Source organism: Myxocyprinus asiaticus, chromosome 13 (genome assembly GCF_019703515.2).
Source record: "Myxocyprinus asiaticus isolate MX2 ecotype Aquarium Trade chromosome 13, UBuf_Myxa_2, whole genome shotgun sequence".
Taxonomy (NCBI): Eukaryota; Metazoa; Chordata; class Actinopteri; order Cypriniformes; family Catostomidae; genus Myxocyprinus; species Myxocyprinus asiaticus.
The window spans coordinates 39,771,753-39,798,935 of NC_059356.1; the positions used below are offsets into that span (position 1 = coordinate 39,771,753).

General features: G+C 38.3%; 1 protein-coding gene across 1 annotated transcript; it reads right to left on the minus strand.

Moving 5' to 3' along the window:
* Positions 1 to 1,146: 1,146 nt before the first annotated feature.
* On the minus strand, positions 1,147 to 26,916 carry LOC127450877 (transmembrane ascorbate-dependent reductase CYB561-like). Its single transcript, XM_051715319.1, has 6 exons — positions 26,689 to 26,916; positions 24,280 to 24,490; positions 20,171 to 20,269; positions 18,480 to 18,583; positions 3,528 to 3,685; positions 1,147 to 2,609 (listed from the first exon to the last, which is right to left on the minus strand). The coding sequence occupies exons 2-6, from the start codon at positions 24,485 to 24,487 to the stop codon at positions 2,417 to 2,419; spliced, it is 762 nt and encodes a 253-aa protein (XP_051571279.1). The 5' UTR covers positions 24,488 to 24,490; positions 26,689 to 26,916; the 3' UTR covers positions 1,147 to 2,416.
* Between the last annotated feature and the right edge of the window lie 267 nt (positions 26,917 to 27,183).

Genomic DNA, 27,183 nt, shown 5'->3' on the forward strand with positions numbered 1-27,183 from the left:
CAAGGTAATGGAACTTTATAAAGATGGAAAAGGATATAAAAAGATATCCAAAGCCTTGAAAATGCCGGTCAGTACTGTTCAATCACTTATTAAGAAGTATAAAATTCGGGGATCTCATGATAGCCAAGCCAAGGTCAGGTAGACCAAGAAAGATTTCAGCCACAACTGCCAGAAGAATTGTTCAGGATACCAAAGAAAAACCCACAGGTAACCTCAGGAGATATACAGGCTGCTCTGGAAAAAGACGGTGTGGTTGTTTCAAGGAGCACAATACTTGCTGACCCCTCTCCAAACATAGTGCTTATGGTTGTGACCATAAAGCTCTATTTTGGTCTCATCACTCCAAATTACAGTGTGCCAGAAGCTGTGAGGCGTGTCGAGGTGTTGTCGGGCATATTGTAACTGGGCTTTTTTTTGTGGCATTGGCTTCTTTCTGGCAACTCGACCATGCAGCTCATTTATGTTCAAGTATCGTCGTATTGTGCTCCTTGAAACAACCACACTTTTTGTCTTTTTTCAGAGCAGCCTGTATTTCTCCTTAGGTTACCTGTGGGTTTTTCTTTGGTATCCTGAACAATTCTTCTGGCAGTTGTGGCTGAAATCTTTCTTGGTCTACCTGACCTTGGCTTGGCTATCATGAGATCCCCGAATTTTACACTTCTTAATAAGTGACTGAACAGTACTGACTGGCATTTTCAAGGCTTTGGATATATTTTTATATCCTTTTCCATCTTTATAGAGTTCCATTACCTTGTTACGCAGGTCTTTTCTGCTCCCCATGGCTCAGTATCTAGCCTGCTCAGTGCATCCACGTGAGAGCTAACAAACTCATTGACTATTTATACACAGACACTAATTGCAATTTAAAAAGCCACAGGTGTGGGAAATTAACCTTTAATTGCCATTTAAACCTGCATGTGTCACCTTGTGTGTCTGTAACAAGGCCAAACATTCAAGGGTAGGTATACTTTTGATCAGGGCCATTTGGGTGATTTCTGTTATCATTATAATACAAAAAGGAGCCAAACAACTATGTGATAATAAATGGCTTCATATGATCACTATCCTTAAATAAAAGACAGTTTTTTTTTTTGCATGATCAGTCATTTTCAAAATCAATGCCAAAATTTCACAATTTCTGCCAGGGTATGCAAACTTTTGAGCACAACTGTGTGTGTGTGTGTGTGTATATATATTATATATATATACATACATACATACATATATACATACAGGGTTGGGAGGGTTACTTTTGAAATGTATTCCACTACAGATTACAGAATACATGTTGTAAAATGTAATTTGTAATGTATTCCTTTAGATTACTCAAGGTCAGTAACGTATTCTAAATTGGATTACTTTTTCAGCACTGTTAGATTTATTCACTTGTTTTGACTATAAAAACTCTGCCAGTACATTAAGACAAAATACACATGTTGAAAATACATTCTCTGCAAAACCTAAATATCTTATGCAGTGTTGTTTCTAAAACAAGATAAATCTAATTGATCTTGTTTTAAGGATTTTTAGATATTTTTACAGGAAAACAATACAAAAATTATCATCAAGAATACGATTTTTGCCCTAATATCAAAGGTCTTAATAGAAAAAAAGAAATTATGATCCATCGTGAATTTTCTTGATAAAAAAAATATGATCATACCTGGTAACATGTGCATGTAAAATGGCTAGAAATAGCATTTTTGCTTAGCGTAAAGCTGACAATTTACACAAGGTTTATTTCTATTTCTTCTGCTCCAAACTTACTACATACTTTGTCTGCTCGTATGAATGTAACACATCATAAGAAAGTGTTTCACCGCTGTTGAAATGCACTTTGGATCACATCATTTATATGTATAAATGTTTTCCATCTGAAAGGACTAAATATTAAATTAAATAAATGACAATAAAATGCAAAGTAATCTCTTCAGTAATCAAAATACTTTTTGAATGTAACTGTATTCTAATTACCAATTATTTAAATTGTAACTGTAGTGGAATACAGTTACTTATATTTTGTATTTTAAATACGTAATCCCGTTACATGTATTCCGTTACTCCCCAACACTGTATATATATATATATGAGATAACATAACAGTAAAACAAAAAAAAAGTTTATTTATTTTGTAAGGTAGCAATTTAACTGCAGGAAGATAAAACGCAGGAAGATGCTCTGGCTTAATCCTGCTATAACTTCCATATGACACAAGGGGGTGTCCAACACAAACACTTGTTAAAGTCACTGCCAATCCAAAAAATATATATTTTGTAACTCTTCTGATACCATCAGCTGTTACCATATAACAGCCAGGAATCACAAACAGAAGAACTTGTTGACAGGTTGGCACAGACACAACTAGGAAGGCAGCTACAGATGTTTAAAGGCAGATTTTGGCATGTATATTCAGACCTTAAGGAGAGCTGGAAATTTCCCCTTCTGACAGGGTCTTAAAGTGCACGGACAGAGCCTCCTCTTCTGGATTTGGTGGCCGCCTGAAATCTTCTCTCGTCACCACGTAGCCCACCACAAACCCAAAGCACACAAGCAGCAAACCCAAGATGTTTGCTAGAACCCCCTCAGCGGCAAACTTGGAGTAGGTCGGCCTGACAATATAAAAACATGCCAGTTAGTTGTGACGTCTAGCTTCGTTAAGCCTGTTTGAGAAAGATTAAATTTATTTGGACATTCATCAGGCAACAAAGGACTCTTATATTGCACAGAATTGTATTGGCAAACATATGAAAACAACATTAAAAGTAGAAAGTTTGCAGAGCAAATATTAAATCAGATTTTTGTGACATGCATATATTGCACTGCAATTAATGTGTCCTTTGAAAAAGAAGACAAATATCATTAATATTCAGAAGTCATTGAACGGTCTCTTTCCGCTGTGACTCATTCACAATGTGACTCATCCCTACCCTCCATTCATCATTCTTACCTCAACTTAGAGTGACATCAGAGAAATATTACCCGTATTTTTATTTTATTAGAGGCATTCAGACAGGCTCTGATCACAGAGACAAGTCTAAATTACAACATTCATACATTTAAATTATAATAATTTAAACATATAGCGTTCCAGCCATGCTAAAATACACTACTTAAAAACAGCTATGATGCAAAACACCTTTTCACCTAGCTATTGTATCGCATAGACATATACTGCATCCGAATTCCCATACTGCATTTTAAAAAGGACGCACTTCTCGGCCATTACGGTAAGTTCCGTATGCAAGTTAGTATGAATACATTCCTGGACATACTTCATTCAGGAACGTGGGCATAAACCATATTCACAGAAGTGTCATCTTTGACACCCTACTCCATTGATATTGTAGACATATTCTGATGAGGGAGTAATCTATAACTTGAAGACTGTCCAGAAAGACTGCAAAAATGACATTCTCTCTGACATATTTCAGGATCATGCATTCGATTTGGTTCATTCAGCAAGATATTTCACATGGTTTGTGACTATATTTTGGTTTCCTGTGAGTAGGACAATGGATGTCACTCACATGATACTGAAGAGCAGTTTCTCTGTAATGCCCAGCAAACAGGTTCCCACAGACATGGCCAGCAACAATAGGCCAAAGAAGATGTGGAGTGGGAGATACCAACTCCTCAACTGAGCAGATGCCCAGGGGAACAGGAAAAACCCCAGTCCCAGCAACCACTGGAGAAAATGAGAAGAGAGCAGGTCAGTCTCAGTTCAAACTCTGCTGTCCTATATAATTTTTAAAAGATCAGTTTTTCTAAAAATTTGAAAATGTGGTGTAAATGAGGTTTTTAACCTTTAAAAATAATATTCATTAATAATATTATAAAAATTATAAAATGTATACATGTATACTATAATATATGTACTAACATATATATATATATATATATATATATATATATATATATATATATATATATATATATATATATATATATATATATATATCACACACACACACACACACACACACACGCACACACACACACATACACACCGATCAGCCACAACATTAAAACAACCTAATATTGTGTAGGTCCCCCTCATGCCGCCAAAACAGCGCCAACCCACATCTCAGAATAGCATTCTGAGATTATATTCTACTCACCACAATTGTACAGAGTGGTTATCTGAGTTACCGTAGACTTTGTCAGTTTGAATCAGTCTGGCCATTCTCTGTTCACCTCTCTCATCAACAAGGCATTTCCGTCCATAGAACTGCTGCTCACTGGATGTTTTTTGATTTGGCAATATTCTGAGTAATTTCTAGAGAATGTTGTGTGTGAAAATCCCAGGAGATCAGCAGTTACAGAAATACTCAAACCAGCCCATCTGGCACCAACACACATCCATGCAATTATCTAATCAGCCAATTGTGTGGCAGCAGTGCAGTGCATACGATCATGCAGATATGGGACAGGAGCTTCAGTTAATGTTCATATCAACCATCAGAATGGGGAAAAAATGTGATCTCAGTGATTTGGACCATGGCATGATTGTTGGTGCCAGATGGGCTGGTTTGAGTATTTCTGTAACTGCTGATCTCCTGGGATTTTCACACACAACAGTCTCTAGAATTTACTCAAAATGGTGCCAAAAACAAAACAAAAAACATCCAATGAGGGGCAGTTCTGTGGACGGAAATGCCTTGTTGATGAGAGAGGTTAACAGAGAATGGCCAGACTGGTTCGAAAGTCTATGATAACTCAGATAACCGCTCTTTACAATTGTGGTGAGAAGAATATAATCTCAGAATGCTATTCTGAGATGCGGGTTGGTGCTGTTTTGGCGGCACGAGGGGGATCTGCACAATATTAGGCAGGTGGTTTTAATGTTGTGGCTGATCAGTGTGTGTGTGTGTGTGTGTATATATATATATATATATATACACACACACACACACACACACAGTACTGTGCAATATGTTGCATAGTGAGGATGTCTTCAAAAATAATGACATAAATAGTTTTCATTTATCACTTAATGTCATACAAAGTCCAGTAAACATAAAAAAAGCTAAATCAATATTCGGTGTGACCACCTTTGCCTTTAAAACAGCACCAATTCTCCTAGGTACACCTGGACACAATTTTTCTTGGTTGTTGGCAGATAGGATCTTCCAAGCTTCTTGGAGAATTCGCCACAGTTCTTCTATCTATTTAGGCTGTCTCAATTGCTTCTGTCTCTTTATGTATTCTCAGACTGATATGATGTTCAGTGGGGGGCTTTGTGGGGGCCATGACATCTGTTGCAGGGCTCCCGGTTATTCTATTCTAATCTTTTCTATTTGCAAAAGTAATGTTTGGGAGTCTAACATTTATATTTCCTATTGAAACACTAAAGCTGAAGATATAAATAACCATCTTAAGACAAATGCTTTTGTGAAACATCTTATGTGCCTACGACTTTTGCGCAGTACTGTATAATAATATATATATATATATATATATATATATATATATATATATATATATACACACACACACACACACACACACACACACACACACACATATATATACAGTCATGGGAAAAAGAAAGTACACCCTCCTTGAATTCTATGGTTTTACATATCAAGACATAATACAAATCATCTGGGCCTTAGCAGGTCTTAAAATTAGGTAAATACAACCTCAGATGAACAACAAATGACATATTACACCGTGTTATGATTTATTTCACAGAAATAAAACCAAAACGGAAAAGCCATGTGTGAGAAACTAAGTACACCTTATGATTCAATAGCTTGTAGAATGACATTTAGCGGCAATAACATCAAGTAATCGTTTTCTGTTTGACTTTATCAGTCTCTCACATCGTTTTGGAGGAATTTTGGCCCACTCTTCTTCACAACGTTGCTTCAGTTCATTGAGGTTTGCGGGCATTTGTTTATGCACAGCTCTCTTAAGGTCCCACCACAGCATTTCAATCAGGATGAGGTCTGGACTTTGACTCGGCCATCGCACCACCTTGTTTCTTTTCTTTTTGTAGATTTGCTGGTGTGCTTGGGATCATTGTCCTGTTGCATGACCCAATTTCGGCCAAGCTTTAGCTGTCGGACAGATGGCCTCACATTTGACTCTAGAATACTTTGGTATACAGAGGAGTTCATGGTCGACTCAATGACTGCAAGGTGCCCAGGTCCTGTGACTACAAAACAAGCCCAAATCATCACCCCTCCACCACCATGCTTGACAGTTGGTATGAGGTGTTTGTGCTGATATGCTGTGTTTGGATTTCGCCAAACGTGGCGCTGTGCATTATGGCCAGACACCTCCACTTTGGTCTCGTCTGTCCAAAGGACATTGTTCCAGAAGTCTTGTGGTTTGTTCAGATGCAACTTTGCAAACCTAAGCCGTGCTGCCATGTTTTTTTTTAGAGAGAAGAGTCTTTCCTCTAGCAAACTTTCCAAACAAACCATACTTGTTCAGTCTTTTTCTAATTGTACTGTCATGAACTTTAACATTTAAAATGCTAACTGAGGCCTGTAGAGTCTGAGATGTAACTCTTGGGTTTTTTGCAATTTCTCTGAGTATTGCACAGTCTGACCTTGGGGTGAATTTGCTGGGACGTCCACTCCTGGGAAGATTGGCAGCTGTCTTGAATGTTTTCCACTTGTGAATAATCTTTCTCACTGTAGAATGATGGACTTTAAATTGTTTGGAAATCGCCTTTTAAACCTTCCCAGATTGATGGGCAGCAACAATTGCTTCTCTAAGATCATTGCTGATGTCTTTCCTCCTTGGTATTGTGTTAACACACACCTGAATGCTCCAGACTAGCAAACTGCTAAAACTTCGGCTTTTATAGAGGTGGTCACACTTGCTGATGAACAATTAATCAAGAGCATTTGATTAGCAGCACCTGGCTACTACTTAGTCTCTTAATTCCTATGGAAGCAGTAAGGGTGTACTTAGTTTTTCACACATGGATTCTCCATTTTGGCTTTATTTTTGTTAAATAAATCATGACACGGTGTAATATGTCATGTGTTGTAGTTCATCTGAGGTTGTATTTACCTAATTTTAAGACCTGCTAAGGACCAGATGTTTTTTTTTATTATGTCCTGATACGTAAAACCAGTACGGAAGCCCTGAACCGCAAGGTGAAAAAAAAATAAAAATAACGGTGAAAAAAAATAAATAAATAGTGTCTCAGTTCCTTCCTGAGCCTAAGTCTTAAATTTGTTTCTCTCTTCCTACATTTTTTTTTCTCTCTTCAAAAAATTTTTTTTTCTCTCTCTTCAAAAAAAATGCATGCGGTACTAACCTTGGCCACCAGGTGCCACTATCAGTAAACATGTAATCTTATGCTTTTAATGCTTTCTCTGTTGCTATATAGCTGAATAATACATTTATTATTTATTTAAGGGTTTGCAAACCTTAATCAAGATAAAATAGCTTGAGTGGTATTAATGGCATGTATTGACTAATCATTGATGGTGTGTATTTATAATGTGTGGTATTTAATTATGTATTCTGTGGAAATGTATGTGTTTTAGAGATTTGCTGTGTAAGGAGTTTGTGTATACCGGGTGGTCATATGAATTAATTTGGTGTAGTGTACAATATTTTTTAAATTCCCCTAATGAATATATAGACTTGTTTGTTGATGCTCTAAATGTCCCAAAGTCAATCTACTGTGGATTGTTAGCAGTATCAAATGTTTGCCAGGATAATTGTACTTGTATTAATGGGATCAACCTGCAGCTCCCCCCCTGGGGTTTTAATACTTAAATTCTTTAATACTTAAAATACTTTTTATTTTTATTTCTGTACAGCACTTTGGTTAGCCCGCTCGCTGTTTTTAAATGTGCTCTATAAACCGAATAAACTTAAACTTAAATTATTGAATAAAAATAAAACTTATAAGTATATTGAGTTGTGTACTTGAGTGTTTTCCTTGGTTATTTGATGCCCAAATAAATATTATTGTCCAGTGGAGGACCTGTTGGTGAGCCCCTGCGCTCGGGGGGTTCTATCTGCTGAGCCGCGGAACTATACATCACAGCATCTCCGGCCAGAAGTGAGCGTTATCGCATTTTAAACTTATTTCACGTTAGCGTTCTGTTATAATTTACACAATTGAAAAATATTTTACTTATGGTAGCCATCCAGCTTTTACCTTACAGTATTTTTGGTTACAAAAGAGTCCACTCATCTGTAATTACCTCATGGATATTTTACAAATTGCACTTATTCTTACATTCACATTCGCAGTACAATCTCAATTAGGCACTTGCAACTTCTCAAATCTGTCACTGCAATTTCAAATCTTCGCGCCTTGACTTTTGCAACTATTTTCACGATATATCTGATGCATAACTAACTTGTGGACTTGCAAACTCAGTGTTGGCGAGACAGAAAGGCGGGGCAGGGGGAGGGCGCAAAGGAGTCGTTTTATAGGTTGGTGCCTAGCCAATGAAATCGGACTTCTTTTGTACACGTCACGACCATAGACATATAAATGGTCACGACACCCGCAGCCTTAACATTACCAGATGAACACTTCAAAAGGACAGACATAATAATAATTTCCCCATGTTTCCCGTTGTCCTCAATACATTCCTTCACTTCCACCATGTAACACTGAGCAAACGGCATAGATGGTTTAGAAAGACCAACAATTTAAAAAAAATAAATAACTCCAGTTGTTACACGACAACGAATGCCATATCAAACATATGTAACCTGGAGTCACTGTGATGGCAAGCTGGGAAATGGCAGCATGCTAGAGTAGCGCTCCGGATACCCACCATTAATTAGATTATTTTGTATATATTTGCTTCACAAATTTAATCAAACTTCGATAGATAACTTACTTTTTACTTGAAGCATCCGACAAACGACATCTTCCAAGCAACCAATTCGAGGGGTGCAAACACATCTGAAAACAACGAGCCCAGAAGCTAACGATTCCCCGTCACTAGAGTCAAGTAATCAAAACCCGAACTTGAAAGATCTTTTTGCTGAAGTTACTCAAATGAACGCTACTTTGCAAGGGGTAGCAAATTATGTGATAACTATTAAAGCGACTACTACAGAATTTAAAGATGAGATTAGCTCCGTACAGGCCAGACTCGACGAAATCGAGAATCACATCTCGCACGTGGAAGATGCATTGAATCGCCTGACTGGTGACACCTACAGGATGGCGAAATTGTGGACGAGCTCTGGAATAAAGCTGAGGATTTGGAAAATCGCAGCAGACAGAATAACATCAAAATAATCAGCCTTAAAGAAGGGAAAGAAACAGACTGCAAAATGAACGAGTATGTACAAAAGATCCTGTCAGAGGGGCTCAGGTTGGCAGGACTGGAGTTCGAGATTGAGCGGAGTCATCGGCGCCTTGGGCCTAAGCCTAACGATGATCAACATCCCCGGGCCGTGGTGGTGAAATTTCTACGTTTTACCGCGAGGGAGAAAGTCCTGGCAGCAGCGAAAAAGAGCAGGGGAACTGAATGGGAGGAATGCAAGCTTTCCATTTTCAAGGATATGTTGAGGGAGAGAGCAATGATGAGGAAAAATTCTCTGCAGCGAAGAAGTTACTTTGGGACCGCGAGATTCGACATACCCTGGCTCACCCAGCGATACTGACGTTTACTTGGAGGGGGAAAAAGCAGAGTTTTACTGGTAGCAGAAAGATATATAAAGGAGCATCCAACTACAAGGAGGTGACAAGTAAATCACCGGGACTGGAAATATGTAAGTCGAAGTATTATGATACGTGGTTGAAATGGTGGGTCGGGGAAAGTTTTAGGGCCTGTCTTCCCGAGTCAGCAAGTGCGTGCTGACCGCGAGCATCACGGACCAAATGTGTGACCCAGAAGTGGGTTCACTGCCCCTTAAGGGCAGTGTTTTGTTTTTATTTTTTTCTCCCTTATTTGTTTTGTTTTCTGTATATTTTTCAAGGTTTTGTTGTTCACAAAAATGTTGGAAGTTAAATTGTTGGTTTTCGATCAGAAATGACTGTGGGTATAATACGGAGAGACAGAGCGGACAGAGTGAAAGACCTCTCAGGTAAAACTAGAGGAGGTGGTGTATGTTTTATGATCAACAAATCCTGGTGTGATCAGAGGAAATTCATTCTATCAAGTCTTTCTGCTCTCCTGATCTGGAATTTCTTATGCTTTTGTGTCGACCATTCTGGCTACCGAGGGAATTCACAGCGGTCATTATCACTGCTGTGTACATTCCCCCACAAGCCGACACAGACCGGGCACTCAAGGAACTGTATGGGATTATAAGTGAGCAGGAAACCGCGCACCCTGAGGCCGCATTCACCGGGGACTTTAATAAAACCAGTTTAAAAATCAATCGCACCAAAATACCACCAGCACATTAGTTTCAACACACGAGGGGACCGGGTTTTGGACCATTGCTACTCTCCCTTCCGGGATGGCTACAAATCCCTCCCCCACCCACCATTTGGCAAATCGGACCACTCTTCCATTCTGCTTCTGCCCGCTTACAGGCAGAAATTGAAACAGGAAGCACCCACCCTCAGAACGATCCAGTGCTGGTCAGACCAATCAGACACTACGCTACAGGACTGTTTTGATCACACGGACTGGGAGATGTTCTGGTCCGCCTCTAATGACGACATCGAGCTTTACGCTGATAGCGTAATGTGCTTCATCAGAACGTGCGTAGAGGACGTGGTTCCGACCAGAACAGTACGGATCTATCCGAATCAGAAACCTTGGATTAATAGCGATGTTCGCACGGCACTTAATGTGCGTACCTCCGCTTTTAATTCCGGGAACGTGGAGGAGCATAAACAAGCCAGTTATGCCCTCCGAACTGCAAAATGCCACTACAGGAGCAAGATTGAAGAACAGTTTAACACCACCAACTCTAGAAGCATGTGGCAGGGAATTAACATCATCACGGACTTTAAAGGGAATAAAAACTCCACCATGAACACCGCTACCTCTCTCCCGAATGAGCTAAATACTTTTTATGCTCGTTTCGAGGGAAATAACACTGCCCTCGCAGAGAGAGCTCTCGCGGCCGAACCTACAGAGGTTAGTTCACTCTCCGTCTCTGTAGCGGATGTAACCCGATCCTTCCAACGGGTGAATATCCGCAAAGCCGCGGGCCCAGACGGCATTCCGGGCCGCGTCATCAGAGCGTGCGCGAACCAGCTGGCTGGTGTTTTTACGGACATTTTCAACCTTTCCCTCTCTTTGTCTGTAGTCCCCACATGCTTTAAAACATCCACCATTGTGCCTGTTCCAAAGCAATCAAAAATAACTTGTTTAAATGACTGGCGTCCTGTTGCTCTGACCCCCATCATCAGCAAATGCTTTGAGAGACTAATCAGAGATTATATCTGCTCTGTGCTGCCTCTCTCCCTAGACCCACTGCAGTTTGCTTACCACAACAACCGCTCCACTGATGATGCCATTGCATCTACAATACACACTGCTCTCTCCCACCTGGAAAAAAAGAACACTTATGTGAGAATGCTGTTTGTAGACTACAGCTCAGCATTCAATACCATAGTGCCCTCCAAGCTAGATGAGAAACTCCGGGCTCTGGGCTTAAACAGCTCGCTGTGCAGCTGGATCCTGGACTTCCTGTCAAGCAGACGCCAGGTGGTTAGAATAGGCAGCAACATCTCCTCATCACTGACCCTCAACACTGGAGCCCTGCAGGGCTGTGTTCTCAGCCCACTCTTGTATTCCCTGTACACACATGACTGTGTGGCAACACATAGCTCCAATGCCATCATTAAGTTTGCAGATGACACGACGGTGGTAGGTCTGATCACTAACAATGATGAAACAGCCTACAGAGAGGAGGTGCACACTCTGACACACTGATGTCAGGAGCACAACCTCTCCCTCAACGTCAGTAAGACAAAGGAGCTTGTGGTGGACTTCAGGAGAAAAGACAGAACACAGTCCCATCACCATCAATGGAGCACCAGTGGATAGAGTCAGCAGCTTCAAGTTCCTGGGTGTCCACATCACTGAGGAACTCACATGGTCCATCCACACTGAAGTCGTTGTGAAGAAGGCTCATCAGCGCCTCTTCTTCCTGAGACGGCTGAGGAAGTTTGGAATGAACCGCCACATCCTCACACGTTTCTACACCTGCACTGTAGAGAGCATCCTGACTGGCTGCATCTCCACCTGGTACGACAATAGCACCGCCCACAACCGCAAAGCACTGCAAAGGGTGGTGCGAACTGCCAGACACATCATCGGAGGTGAGCTTCCCTCCCTCCAGGAAATATATACAAGGCGGTATGTGAAAAAAGCTCAGAGGATCATCAGAGACTCCAGCCACCCGAGCCATGGGCTGTTCTCACTGCTACCATCAGGTAGGCGGTATCGCAGCATCAGGACCCGCACCAGCCGACTTCATGATAGCTTCTTCCCCCAAGCAATCAGACTTCTGAACTCTTGATCTCCCATGATCAAAATACATCAGCACTGCACTTTATTACCCTTACTCTTATATCTCACACCGGACTGTCATAAATTATATTATTATTATATTATATTCTCTCTTAACAACTGACTATCAACCGACAGCTGAATGTCAATACAGTACAATACTGTACATTCTATATATACTATATATACTTTTTTATATATTTTTATTTTTTATTTTTATTGAATAATGTGTATCTATATAGTGCATATTGTATACTGTACAGTGTATGTTATTATTTGTATATTGCTGAGTGTAATTATGTGTATATCAGATGTTTAAATTGTGTTGTGTTAATTTGATGTTAGTCGTGTCACGACTGCTATGTTGATCGGAACTGCACCCAAGAATTTCACACACCATTGCACTTGTGTATATGGCTGTGTGACAATAAAGTGATTTGATTTGATTTTGATACCAGTTTATATGTTAAAAGTTTATTTTTTATTGCTTTTTGGAACTTTACAAGGAAGTTGCATCGGAGCACAACAGGTGCAAAGTGTTACATTTTATTAGTGTGTGATGGACAGACAATGTGTAAATATCATAACTTGGAATATAAATGGCTGTGGGTCACCTGTTAAAAGGAAAAAATTACTTGCTTATCTTAAGATGAGAAAAGCTGATATTTAAAGATGAAAAGGAAGCCTTAAAACTTAGACATGACTGGGACGGACATGTTTTTCATAATTCTGTGTCAAGCAAGAGGAGTAAAGTAGCCATTCTAGTAAGGAAGAAAATACATTTTGTATTGATGAATCAACATAAAGACAAGGAAGGTCGTTTACCCTGTATAGAAGCAAAGCTCGATGTTAAGGTAGCACTGTGTATGTATATGCCCCAAATAAGGAGGAGCCTGAATTCTTTCATGAGGTAAACAAAATATTAGCCAACCTCGAGGGATATGTTATACTCGGAGGTGACTTTAATCAGACTATGGATGGCATCCTGGACAGAAGTCAGAACAACATCAGATTAAGCCCCAGAGATAGGGCTGCTATTCACACTCTCAACGATGACAATGGATTAACAGATATTTGGAGATTGGTTAATCCACGAGAAAGAAATACACATTCTTCTCAAATTGTCACAAGACCTTTTCAAGAATTTATTATTTTCTGATCTCCAACTCGTTAACTGACACTGTTGCTGACTGTATAATTGGAATAATAGGATTGACAGATCATGCACATGTGGAGTTAAAATTAGAAGTGAATGTAGATTATAAAAAAAGGGGGAGGTGGAGACTAAATACATTTATGCTGGAGGATAAGGTCTTTGTAGATTCGTTGCAGGATGACATTAAGATGTTTTTTGAACTTAATATCGGGTCAACTCAGAGATTAGCAACAGTGTGGGATGCCTCTAAAGCATTTATCAGGGGAAAATGTATTGCTTATGCCAGTGGAAGAAAAAAGAAAGTATTGAAAAAGTGAAATTTTTAGAAAAACAAATCAGTGATTTAGAAAATGAATTGGTGCAAGGTTTTACAGATTTGAAATTTAAACCGCTTTGTCAATTAAAATTTGATCTTCACGAATTCTTCAATAAAAAAGCAGAATATGCATTATTTCGATTGAAGACCAAGTATTATGAGAGTGGGGAAAAAGCTGGGAAACTCCTTGCTAGGCAGATAAAGAAACATGATGCATCTCACGTCATATCTGCAGTTAAGGAGGGAAATAAGGTGCTCACCTCCATCAAAGAAATTAATAGGGGTTTTAACCAGTTCTATTCAAAATTGTATACATCAGAATCCATTTACAGTCAAAAGGAGTTAAAAGACTTTTTAGCCAATGTTATATTGCCCACTTTAACCCCTGACGAACGTGACTCAATAGATGCACCTAAAACACAAGAAGAGGTCAGAACTATTATAATGACTTTGAAATCTGGAAAATCGCCAGGCTCTGACGGATCCCCAGTAGAATATTACAAGAAGTTTATTGATGAGTTGACCCCAATATTAATGGAGGTATATTCAGAGGTACCTGAGGATGATATGTTACCTGACAGTTTTAATGAAGCCTTAATATCACTCAAACCAAAACCGGAAAGAGATACGATGGATCCTGCTAATTATCGTCCAATAAGTTTATTAAATGTAGATCGTAAAGTGTTAACAAAATTATTAGCCTCACTTTTAGAAGGTATTTTACCTAAAATTATACACAGAGATCAGGTGGGCTTTATTAAAAATAGATCTTCGTCTGACAATATGAGAAGGCTATTACATCTCATGTGGATGAATCATTCTATTCTAGATTCCATTGCTGCAATATCACTTGATGCGGAAAAGGCCTTCGATAGGGTGGAGTGGGGGTTTCTTTTCGTGGCTTTAGAAAAATATGGTTTTGGTCCAGGTTTTGTGGGTTAAAATTCTTTACTCCAATCCTAAAGCAGCTGTAATAACCAATGGAATAACTTAATCTTTTTTTAATCCATCTAGGTCTACCCGCCAAGGCTGCCCTCTTAGTCCGCTTCTTTTACATTAGTTTTGGAACCACTTCCTTCAATGATTAGAGAGGAACCAAGAATTAAAGGTGTATTTGCAGGGGAAAGAGAACATAAATTACTGTTATATGCAGATGACATATTGCTAGTAGTTAAAGACCCTGCATGTTCCTTACCAGTACTCCTTAATATGATTGAATCTTATTCTACATTTTCAGGATATAAAATCAACTGGCACAAGTCAGAGGCTATGCCAGTATCAGCAGTGAGTTTTTCTTCCTCAGTCAGTGCATTTAAGTTTAAATGGATGCATAAAGGAATTAGATATTTAGGTATCCACCTGAGCTCTAATTTAGAGAATATATTGAATTTGAATATGGAATCTTTGTTTGCAGAAAATACAGGCAAAATTAGATAGTTGAAAAAAAATTATGTTAACTTTATGGGGAAAGAAGATGGTTGTAACACCACAGTTTAATTACATATCGGGGATGGTCCCTGTAACTATGCCTCACCAGATATATAAACGATATAATGCTATGATTAAGAATTTTTTGTGGGACGGCAGAAGACCCAGGATTGGCGTTAATAAATTATGTTTGCCTAGAGATGGGGGGGTTTAGCATTACCGAATGTAGAGCTCTATAAAATAGCATTTGAATTGTCTAAGCTTGCTAGACACTGGGGGGAAGATGATTTAGATTTAGATTGGGTATTAATAGAACGACAACTTACTTCCCCTTTTCGGCCAATAGAGGCTTTTCCACAAAACCCAGAGGGGGACTTACAGCATCATATGACCAAACCAATATTGCTTCATTCTAAAGAGGTTTGGAAAAGCGTCCACAGGAAGTGTAGGATTTCTCACATGTGTCAACATTACTCATCAATATGGAATAATCCTTATGTTAAGGTAGGGGAAAAGCCTTTGTTTTGGGGACAATGGTTTAGAAGTGGAATATGTACTCTAAAGGATTTATTTAGTAATGATAAGCTTTTATCTTATAATAATTTAAAAGAAAATTTTCATTTAGAAGGCCGGGATCATTTCTGGAAATATTTACAGATTAGAAATTGTTTGGAGACAAAAGTTTCCATGGGACAAGACAAGAATATTTTAGAAAAATTTTGTGAACTACCAAGACCCATTCAAAAATCATCTACATTTTATCAACTCAGTTTGAGGATTGGTGATAAGAACTGTGAAAACCTGAGATTGATTTGGCAAAGAGACATTAATAGTGACATAGATAAGGATACTTGGAACAGAATTTTGTCTTACAGTGGAAGGTACATTAAGGAAGCATGAGATAAATGTATCCAGTATAAGGTATTACATAGGTATTATTATACGCCAGTTTGACTTTTTAGAATGGGTTGTCTGAATGATAATAAATGCTGGAAATGTAAACAAGAAACTGGCACATACATTCATGCTCTTTGGCAATGTTCCAAAATGCAACTTTTTGGGGGAAATTGTGTTGAAATATCTTGGAAGATGTTTGGGATTTGACCTTCCATTTTCATCAAGGATTTGTCTTTTAGGAGATAAACCTGAGATAAAAAATAATGAGTTCTCCCTTGTTACTGTGGGGGTAATTACGACAATAAAACTGATACTTAGATTTTGGAAAGATATTCAATGTCCCACACTAAAAATGTGGATTGAATTTATGATTGTGAATGTATCATATGAAAAAATGTTAGCTAAAGTGAAAGGAAATCACTTAGATGTTGACATGTGGGAGAATTTTATTCAGATTGTTACTTCAAAGGATGACTGATACTAGATCCATGTCTGAATTGTGACTCGCCTACCCTGTTGTGCATTACAGTGTTATTTCTATAATTATTATTACTATTATTATTATTATTATTATTATTACTTAGGTTTTTTTTTATTTATTTTTTTATGCAGTGTATTTATTAATTTATTGTTTGTACTTGTATGTTACATTATGTATAAAGAAAACCAATAAAAACTTCATTTTCCAAAAAAAAAAAAAAAAAAACATATGTAACCTGATTTTGTCTTGATTAAGGTTTGCAAACCCTTAAATAAATAATAAATGTATTATTCAGCTATATAGCAACAGGGAAAGCATTAAAAGCATAGGATTACATGTTTACTGATAGTGGCACCTGGTGGCCATGGTTGGTACCGCATGCATTTTTTTGAAGAGAGAAAAAAAAATTTGAAAGGGAAAAAAAAATTTTTTGAAGAGAGAGAAAATTATTTGAAGAGAAAAAAAAATTTGAAGAGAGAAAAAAAATGTTTTGAAGAGAGAACAAAACATTTTAGAAAGAGAAAAAAAAATTAGGCTCAGGAAGGAACTGAGACAATTTTTTTTTTCACCGTTATTTTTTGTTTTCCACCTTGCGGTTCAGGGCTTCCATAAACCATACAATTCAAGGAGGGTGTACTTTCTTTTTCCCATGACTGTGTGTGTGTGTGTATATATATATATATATATATATATATATATATATATATATATATATATATATATATATATATATATATATATATATATCTCCACCTTTTTCCTGGGGGTCTTTCTGGGGAAACGAATGTGGGTGGGACTTCCACCAGAAGTCGTTCTATAGCATTCCCTAGCTCTGGCTGCAGTCATTTTAGACCCTGTTTACTGCTGGTAATACAATGCATTTTGGATGATCTGATCGCAAATGGTCAGCGCTAAATATAGTTGTAAACAGGGTGCAAAATGTTTTGTGATTGGATCACAAAAATACATACATAGGTAGTCAAAAACCACATCGCATTTGTGTTTTAAAATGCCGTCCTGATGCATCCCAGACGGCAGTGACGCACCACATTTCATCAGTCAATCACCTGCCGAACAAAAGTTTAAACTTGCATGTGGATTTAAAAGGAAATAATTGTCTGATTGGAAAACTTGAAAAAGTGATTACATACACAAAGGTGAGAACTTCACAGCTCTTCCTCAGTGTGTCTGTCTGATTTGAACATGCAGGGTGACAAGATGACAAGCACACACATCTGAAGCTGAACTAACACAGGTACTCCACTAAAACAACTGATAATTTTGCTCGAAATGTTGCATTTGTGCTCAGATTAAATCTCAACTGTATCTGGGAGAAACAGCGTGCTGGTTTTGTTCACGTTTTCTTTGTCATTATGACTTTTTATTTTTTGCAGTTTATTATCGTTCAGTAACACACTGATATAGTGATTGATGTATGTCCTCATGAAATCATTGACGCTCTCCTCAAAATCCCAACACCGCAATGAAAAAATGAATGGACAAATGCCGCAACAGCTGTTTACTTGACAACGGAAGTAATGCCCACATTTCATGCTAAGCATCACGGAATGTAGGAAAAAGTGGATACAGTGTCTGTCCGTCTGTCCGTCCGTCCATCCGTCTGTCTATCTATCTATCTTGTTTATAATATCAAGCAAAGTGTTTCCAAACCACAACGTTTTGCATCACAAACTGTTCAGGTACAAGGAGTCAACAAGGAAGAAAGAAGACATTGTAATGCAAATGCTAGGTAAAGAAAAACAAAATGGAATAATTGTGACTCACCTGCAGGAAAAACAGAACAAAAGTGAGCATGCCACACCAGCTGTGAAGAGAGTACATGTCGGGAATCTTAGCCGTTGAATGGAAGTCAAATACAGCCACTAAACCTGAGCAGAGAAACAGAGGGAGAGATGTTATTTCATAAGAACTTACAGCTGACTGATAGTTCAATGGTAGAATTCTTCTCTTCAGAGCGGTAGACCAAGGTTCAATTCTTGGCTATAGAAAATGCATAAAAAAATGACAAGTGGCCAACTGGGTACAGTTGTTGTGCCTTGTCTAGTCACAAATCGCCTGTTTGTTAGAATATAATTACCCTGTCTTGGATCAATAAAGTAGTTTATCTATCTGAGGGCAATGTTGGTTTTCCCCTTATTAAACTATATATACAGAATATATATATATATATATATATATATATATATATATATATATATATATATATATATATATATATATATACACATACAATGGTGGCCAAAAGTTTGGAATAATGTACAGATTTTGCTCTTATGGAAAGAAAATGGTACTTTTATTCACCAAAATGGCATTCAACTGATCAAAATGTATAGTCAGGACATTAATAACGTGAAAAATTACTATTACGGTTTGGAAATATTTTTTCAGGACTTCTTAAACTACTTCAAAGAGCTCTCATCAAAAAATCCTCCATGTGCAGCAATGACAGCTTTACAGATCCTTGGCATTCTAGCTGTCAGTTTGTCCAGATACTCAAGTGACATTTCACCCCACGCTTCCTGTAGCACAACACAGTCTTGTCGGGCACTTCTCACGCACATTACAGTCTAGCTGATCCCACAAAAGCTCAATGGGGTTAAGATCCATAACACTCTTTTCCAATCATCTGTTGTCCAATGTCTGTGTTTCTTTGCCCACTCTAACCTTTTCTTTTTGTTTTTCTGTTTCAAAAGTGGCTTTTTCTTTGCAATTCTTCCCATAAGGCCTGCACCCGAGTCTTCTCTTTACTCTTGTACATGAAACTGGTGTTGAGCGGGTAGAATTCAATGAAGCTCGCAGCTGAGGACATGTGAGGCGTCTATTTCTCAAACTAGAGACTCTGATGTACTTATCCTCTTGTTTAGTTGTACATCTGTCCTTCCACATCTCTTTCTGTCCTTGTTAGAGCCAGTTGTCCTTTGTCTTTGAAGACTGTAGTGTACATCTTTGTATGAAATCTTCAGTTTTTTGGCAATTTCAAGCATTGTATAGCCTTCATTCCTCAAAACAATGATTGACTGACGAGTTTCTAGAGAAAGCTGTTTCTTTTTTGCCATTTTTGATAATACTGACCTTAAGACACGACAGTCTATTGCATACTGTGGGAACTCAAAAATAAACACAAAGACAATGTTAAGCTTCATTTAACAAACCAAATAGCTTTCAGCTGTGTTTGATATAGTGGCAAATGATTTTCTGTACAAATTAGCAATTTAGCATGATTACTCAAGGATAAGGTGTTGGAGTGATGGCTGCTGGAAATGGGACCTGTCTAGATTTGTTCAAAAATGGCTTTTTTCAAATAGTGATGGTGCTGTTTTTTTACATCATTAATGTATTGCTTACTTTACATTTTACAAAGGGGCTACCTTGCAAAGAAGTCATCATATTTTGGGGTCCTTGGCATCAAAAATTTTAAAAACCCCTGTGTTAAAAAACAAAGACACTTGACTTACCCACAATACTGATGATAAGGGCCATCATATGCAGCAGAGCATGAAGAATTTTCACAGAACGTTTACTCTCATTTCTGAAGACGCGATAAACCAGGACAGCTGCAGCAGAGAAAGAACAGGCTCTTAATATGAGCAAAATTATCCTTACCAATATGACTGCTAGCTTTAATGTATCAAGCTCATTAATTTTCGAACTTGTGAGGCAATGCAGAGCTGGTGAATAATCATTTTTTAAGGAGACATCAGAGAAAACATGATTTTCCTTGCTGTTTTGAAATAAAATAGTTTGAGGTACTATGCAGACATACAACGTAAAACTCCCTCGCTCAGAAATCTTTATGGCTGTTATGTCATTAACTCAGTATTAACAAATAAAACCAGATTCAGCAAGGGTGTTGATACTCATTTAACATGTGAAGGGTTTAACCAATCATCACAGAGGTCATTATTTTAGCTTGAAAAAGCCAACATTCAGTTATTCAAAAGGCTTGGTTAAGGTTTTTTTTTCTTCAAAATAACTAAACCAAGACCAAAAATTTCTAACACTAATTCCTCTTAGAGCTTTCAAGGTACGTCCACCAAACTTGGTGCAGACCTTCAGACTGTCCTGATTTCAGAATCACGATATTCACACAGCGGACCTGCAAAAATGTGAAAACCCCATAGACTTACATTGACAAAATGTTCCTAGACATGCGGCACCGTGTGCAGAGTTGCAGACACTGTTATTTTAACGGCAGTAGACGTAGCGGAGAAATACAGTGAGCAGCCATATAGATGGATACCGGCATATTTTGCAATAACAAGCGAAAAGCGAAGCAAAGCGAATAGAATTTCATGTGTCTGAAATGAATCTGACCGTTCAGCTAAACCAGATTTGTGACAGGACAATGTGCTTCCAAAGTGCCTTTAAACTATAACTTTTTTTTTCGTCTAAAATTAGCTTTATTAATCAGCATGTTTCGAGCCTTTTACAAACAGATTATTTTTGTGAAAATTAATCAAAGATGTCATCATTTCTGGCATAGATGGCAATAAAAAACAACCAAAAATGTGATATTACTAGTAGCATAGTGGAGTTCTTATGAGAACATTTCCATTATTTGATCGTCTTTAGCTAAAATTATTTTTAAGCTTCACTACTGTGATGTACATTGTTTGTTGTTGGTAGATTTTCACTTTAAGGAAAATATAAAAATGGTCCATTCAGACTTTTACATTTTCAAAATCTGAAACCCCATACAGTATCTTTCCCTAATCACAAGGCCTGCTATGCCACTTGGGTATCTACAAATACTGGACTGTTGTCATTCAAACAACAAACAGTTAATTTTATCTTTTAATATTCATATCAGAGTGCTACTGATTGATGAAACCCCACTAATTTGGCTTTGTGTCTGGAGCCCCAATGTCCTAATCCTTGCCCTGTTTTGAAGAGACTGTTTTGACTGACTACTGACACCATGTATGTTATTGTCCGGAACTTTGCAGGGAAGGAATTGTAGAGACTGGACCTCTTGGAACCTTATTTGAATACCCCTGTTCTACATATTCTAGAATCTATCTATGAGCCTATTTACACAAAAAGCTCATTCCATTTACACTTGGCCACATCAATTTGTCTCCACCAAATGGATATAAATCCAATCTTAAATTCCTGCACTATATGCAAATAAAACAGAGTTCACTTCCGTGATTATGCTAATTCTGGGCAGTGAATTTAAAAGATGTGCTTTATTATTTGATTCCAAGTGAATTTACCCAGTGCGTGTGTATCTGTGTATGGGGGTTCTGTGTGTTTTTCTCCTCGGAGCTTCTCGTGGGTAAGACGCATCATGCCCGTCAGCTGCGCTCATGTCAGTGTTTAGTTTCAGTTTCATCAGCTACAGTATCTGCATCAAATAAATGAGGAAAAAAGTTCTGTCCCTCCTACAACATGCATTCATCTCTTTCTTTGTTATTATTTACTGCGTGACGCAAGCCCTATGCAAATATTTGGTGATAGCTGTTATGTTTCACATTTTTCCTATGCTGGCGTAGTGCTGTTTGGGCGGAGTAAAGTTTACATATCTGTCTGTCTGTCTGTCTGTCTGTCTCTCTGTCTATCTGTCTACCTATATGTCTGTCTTTCTGATGTTCTGTTGTCCGCGTTGATAATCGGAAGGCACACAGTATGTGTGACGCAAATTTGATCATCAGTACAGTCTGCAAAGACTGTCCATGCAGCACCGATTTTCTAGATATGCGGACAGTCCTCGTCTGTGCACATCTTCGGCGCATGAGCCTGTCGTTTTCTGTATTTTTAATTTTTTTTTGGGGGGGATTTTTCCCCCTTTTCTCCCAATTTGGAATACCCAATTCCCAATGTGCTTTTAAGTCCTCGTGGTCACGTAGTGATTCGCCTCGGTCCGTGTGGCAGAGGACAAATCCCAGTTGCCTCCGCGTCTGAGACCATCAACCCGTGCATCTTATCATGTGGCTTGTTGAGCGCGTTGCCACAGAGACATAGCGCGTGTGGAGGCTTCACGCCATCCACCGCAGCATCCATGCACAACTCACCATGCGCCCAACCGAGAACGAACCACATTATAGTGACCACGAGGAGTTTACCCCATGTGACTCTACCCTCCCTAGCAACCGGGCCAATTTGGTTGCTTAGGAGACCTGGCTGGAGTCACTCAGCACGCCCTGGGTTCGAACTAGCGAGCTAGCGAACTCCAGGGGTGGTAGCGTCGTTTTCTGTATTAAAAGTGTAACACAAAGCAGGACGTAGTGTGCATGCATCAAGAGTATACTTTAAAAGGCTGAGCCATTACTGTATGGACTGTAAAACCTTCAAACTTCCAATGTTTTAAAATAGCCTATTTTAAACTTTAAGGCAGGGCTTTGTTAAGCCAACATCAAAGACTTTGTTTTACATATAGGGTCTTAGCAAAAACAGGCTGTTTAATTCCAAGGGTCAAGGAGAAGATGGGAAATGGTCATGTTTTGGTGCTAGAAACCTTGACTAACACTATTACTGAACTTCAGGGTTGGGGAAATTATAATTAAATAATTAAAAAAATATTAAAATTATTATAATGCTGCATAAGATACTACCAAAGTGTAAAATATGGCTCCTTTAATGTAACTTAATCTTTTCCTTAGAAGCTTTCAGTTACCACAGAGAAATCCATTATCAACATCTGTCTAAAATCTGTGTTTTAGACCTGTGACCCTTGAAATGCAGGTTTGAAATTCTGTGCAGGTACACGAGGATCATCAGACTGAAGAACTAGCCCCATGTGTCTCTCTGACCTTTATAAAAGCAGACAGATCCCCTTGGGGTTGTTTTTACGGTGCTGGTTTGAACAGCTAATAGGCCAGTGACATTTCAGGAATAATGTCCTAATTGAATTGCCAAGGCAAGGGCTTTGAATCAGAGGACCACTGCTAAAGATATTAGCTGCTCAAACACTATCTGTCTCTGTTAAGCTTTTTATTACGTGGCCAGATGGGCAAACCATGAATTGACTATGATTAGCCATAAACAACACAGAAGTCTGCTTTACATAACACATATACAAATAGGTGATCAAGTGTACATGCAATCCAAAAGGTTAAAAATAATTCTTACAATTCTTATAGTTCTTAGATTAATAATTCTATCTAGATGAATAATTATTAAACTAATTCTTATGATTCTTATAATTCTAGACAATAAAATATCCTAGCCCATTTTGACTCATATAATTCAAAAATTAGAATACAAATCAGATTGGAGCTCTAACAGCTTTAGCTGGCCCTGCATGTGTATTATTTGTGTTCTGAGTCAGAGGGTTTAGTAAGTGACATGGGTCACATACACTCACCCTAAGGGCTGAGAGGCAGAAGACACACACAGACCTCCTATCAGACAATAAATCTCATGGTCTCTATAATAAGCTATCCGACTTGTGACATTTGGTCAATATGAAAGGAAAGATACAATAAACAGAGGGATAGAGACCGTGAAAATGGCAATGAAAATCTGACAAATGGACAAACAATTCAATGTCTATAGTGGTTAAGATCAGCTAAATTTGGACCAATAAATGTACCATTACTTTGATCTTTATGCTGATTCTTACCATCTCCATACAGGAAGACCAGGCCGAGGACCATGCAGAGAGGGTGGACGTTGAACTCATTTAATGAGCCATCCCAGGCGTAGCCTCCACGGTAATGTCCCATCCACACACCTGTGATTACCACGCATGCCACCCCTACCACCTGAGAACCAGCCACGTACCACGGCAGGGTTCGCAAGCTGCCCATACTTAAAGGGATCCTCTCCATTACCTGGGTAAGAGAGGGAAAGGATAAACTTTAAGAGAAGTGCATTTTTATAGTTATTCCACCTCCATCTTAGGTAAATGAAATATTTGATGTACAGTCTAATGTCACTCCAGTGTAAAGATGACGAGAAGCATATAGCTGATGGCACAGCTCCAAAAAGGTGCAGGAGCTCCAAACCACCAGCAAAGATATACAGAGCTCCTAACCTAACTCTTTCCCTAACCCCAGTGTTTCCCATTAATTACCTAGACTGTGGCGGCCCACACCCTTAAGCTTAATGTTTGTACCCTTGATTTTCAGATCATAAGCATTTTTTTATATTTCAAAAGAGAGAGCAAAATCCACCACCAGATGATGAAGAAACCGCTACAGAGGTAGCTAGCTAGCATAGTTAAATGGCAAGTCAATAGCCAAACTGATTATTCATAGGCTTTTATCAAGAAATAAACTGGAGTAACAGTGGAATTTTAACATTACTTGTTTCTTTGTAGCAGAAGAGACAGCTTCTCCAGATAGCACAAAGTTCTTCATGGACCTAGCCTCTTAATTTTGCTCTCAAAGTGCACCGGATTAATGCATTTAACTTAAAATGTACAAAATTTATTATGGGGGAGCATGCCCCCCACCCCCCACAGAGGGTCTGAGGTCCACCCACCACAGCCTCGCAAAATCCTGTGGGAAACATTGCTAACCCTAACTGTGTGTGGATATGTCACCCCCTTTTGGGGTAGCCCAAACCCCTTCTGGAGTTACACCTCACTGTTTTGGAGTAACCCCACCCCATTTACAGATTTCCAGCCTGCAGCTATACCAACTTGGTTTTGGTGGCATTTTCATAGTGCAAAACCCTGTTTGCTACTAAGAAGATTCTGTCACAATGGCACTGTGGATTTGATTTGAGATTTTTTCTCTTTTTTTATATGATATCAAAGACAATTGTGTCAGAATATGAAAGAAAATTTAGATTTTTTTGCATTATAATATTATATTCATGACATTTTTCACCCTGCCTTGATATAGATCAGGGGTTTTCAAACCAGGGGGACGCAAGGGGGTGCTAAGAAGTCCGTGACAAAGAAAAATTTGTAAAATAACGTATTACATTATTTGACATTATTATCATTTCATTCTGAAATCATAAGATTAAACACAGTTATTTAATTCAATTTTCAGTCATAGTAAGAAATAAAAACAGTTAGACATAAAAAGAAGTCAGCATAAAGTTTCATATGTTGTGAAAACAAATGCAAATTTGAATTGAATTGAAATGTTTCTCTTTGGGCCTCTGCATCTAACATTACTCCAACATAAGAAAGATTCATTGTCAACTAAACATAAAGTAACTATTTTTCAGATAATATTTTTAGGCTTTATAATGAAAATATAAAAGGCAACAATTATATAACTTTGCAAAACAAAACATCTTTCTAATATCATGTTTACTATATTTCTCACATAGGGCATCCCTTGCAAGGGGATCATCATAACTGGAGGTCCTTCGCATCTAAAGGTTTAAAACTCCTTGATTTAGATCACATGTTCAGTGAGGTTTTTATTATATTTACAACAGTGATAACAGACAGACAGGTGAGTGATAGTGTGTTTTAATAACATCAAATCATCTGCAAAAAAGTTAGGAATACTATACAGAAAAGATCCTCCTTTTTAAATATGAACAATACACTCTGTTACAGCTACTTTCTGGTTCATATAATTATATTAATACTGGCAGTGATGAAATTGCATTAATATACTGTGCATTAACATGAAAAGAAGTATCCATAAAGGTGCTGGATAGTCACGCAATACTTTCTTGCCTTTAGTAACCTTTAGTAAACACATTATGCACATAACCCTCAGTCTGGCATGTGTTTACAGAAAGTATCATGTGATCTGTGCCAGTCTTATGAAAGCATATTATCACCCTGGTGTAAAAACACCCTATTACAGTGCATGACCTATTTGGATGAGCAAGCTTAAATTTACACAGTCCCCTTAATCTGGCACAAACACATCATGTTTTGCAGTTTAGTGGGTAAAACCATTAACACTGTGATAATAACAAGTTATAAGATAAAACAGAATAACATCATGCAAACAATGATCCAAAGATGACACGCTTTTGAGTTGTGTTTGACACTAAACTTTGGGTGCAGTTATACACTGTCAACAGAGAGCATATGGAATAAAGTAACACTCACCTGCGCAGTGTGTCCAGTGGAGGGGCCACGTCTCCAGACAGCTTGAGGAATGGGCGTGTTTTTATTATGGAATAATTTGGACTAGGTTCTTACTGCTGGGTTTTGTGTTCTGTCACCTACTTTCAAAATTGTATCTTTTTTAAATGCATCTGCGCACACGTTAAATTCTCTTTATGTGGGTAACTTACAAGCAATACTGATGAAAACGCACGATTCATTGACCGCTGCTGTTTCACACACTCCCGACGGATTGACGCACTTGGAAGTTGACGGGCAGATGCTGGACACGCCCCCGCGCCGTGAGATATGGGAGACGGGCGGGGTCATTATGCAGAGGATGTGCACTTTGGTTGCCTTGGCGACCACTTTGAGCGATTGATGCGGATTTGATCATTAATTAAAGACTATTCCTTACAGTTACACGGATAGATAAAACCCACAGAACGCAATGTTCTGTGTATTTTTGTTTTAGTATATGTCGTTGTTATCTAAATA

Coding starts and splice junctions, on each gene's coding strand:
- LOC127450877 (XM_051715319.1), bottom strand. CDS start 24,487: ATGGAGAGGATCCCTTTAAGTATGGGCAGCTTGCGAACCCTGCCGTGG. Junction 18,584..20,170: donor CCTTATCATCAGTATTGTGG/GTAAGTCAAGTG, acceptor TTCTCTGCTCAG/GTTTAGTGGCTGTATTTGAC. Junction 3,686..18,479: donor TTGTTCTGTTTTTCCTGCAG/GTGAGTCACAAT, acceptor CATTTTCTCCAG/TGGTTGCTGGGACTGGGGTT.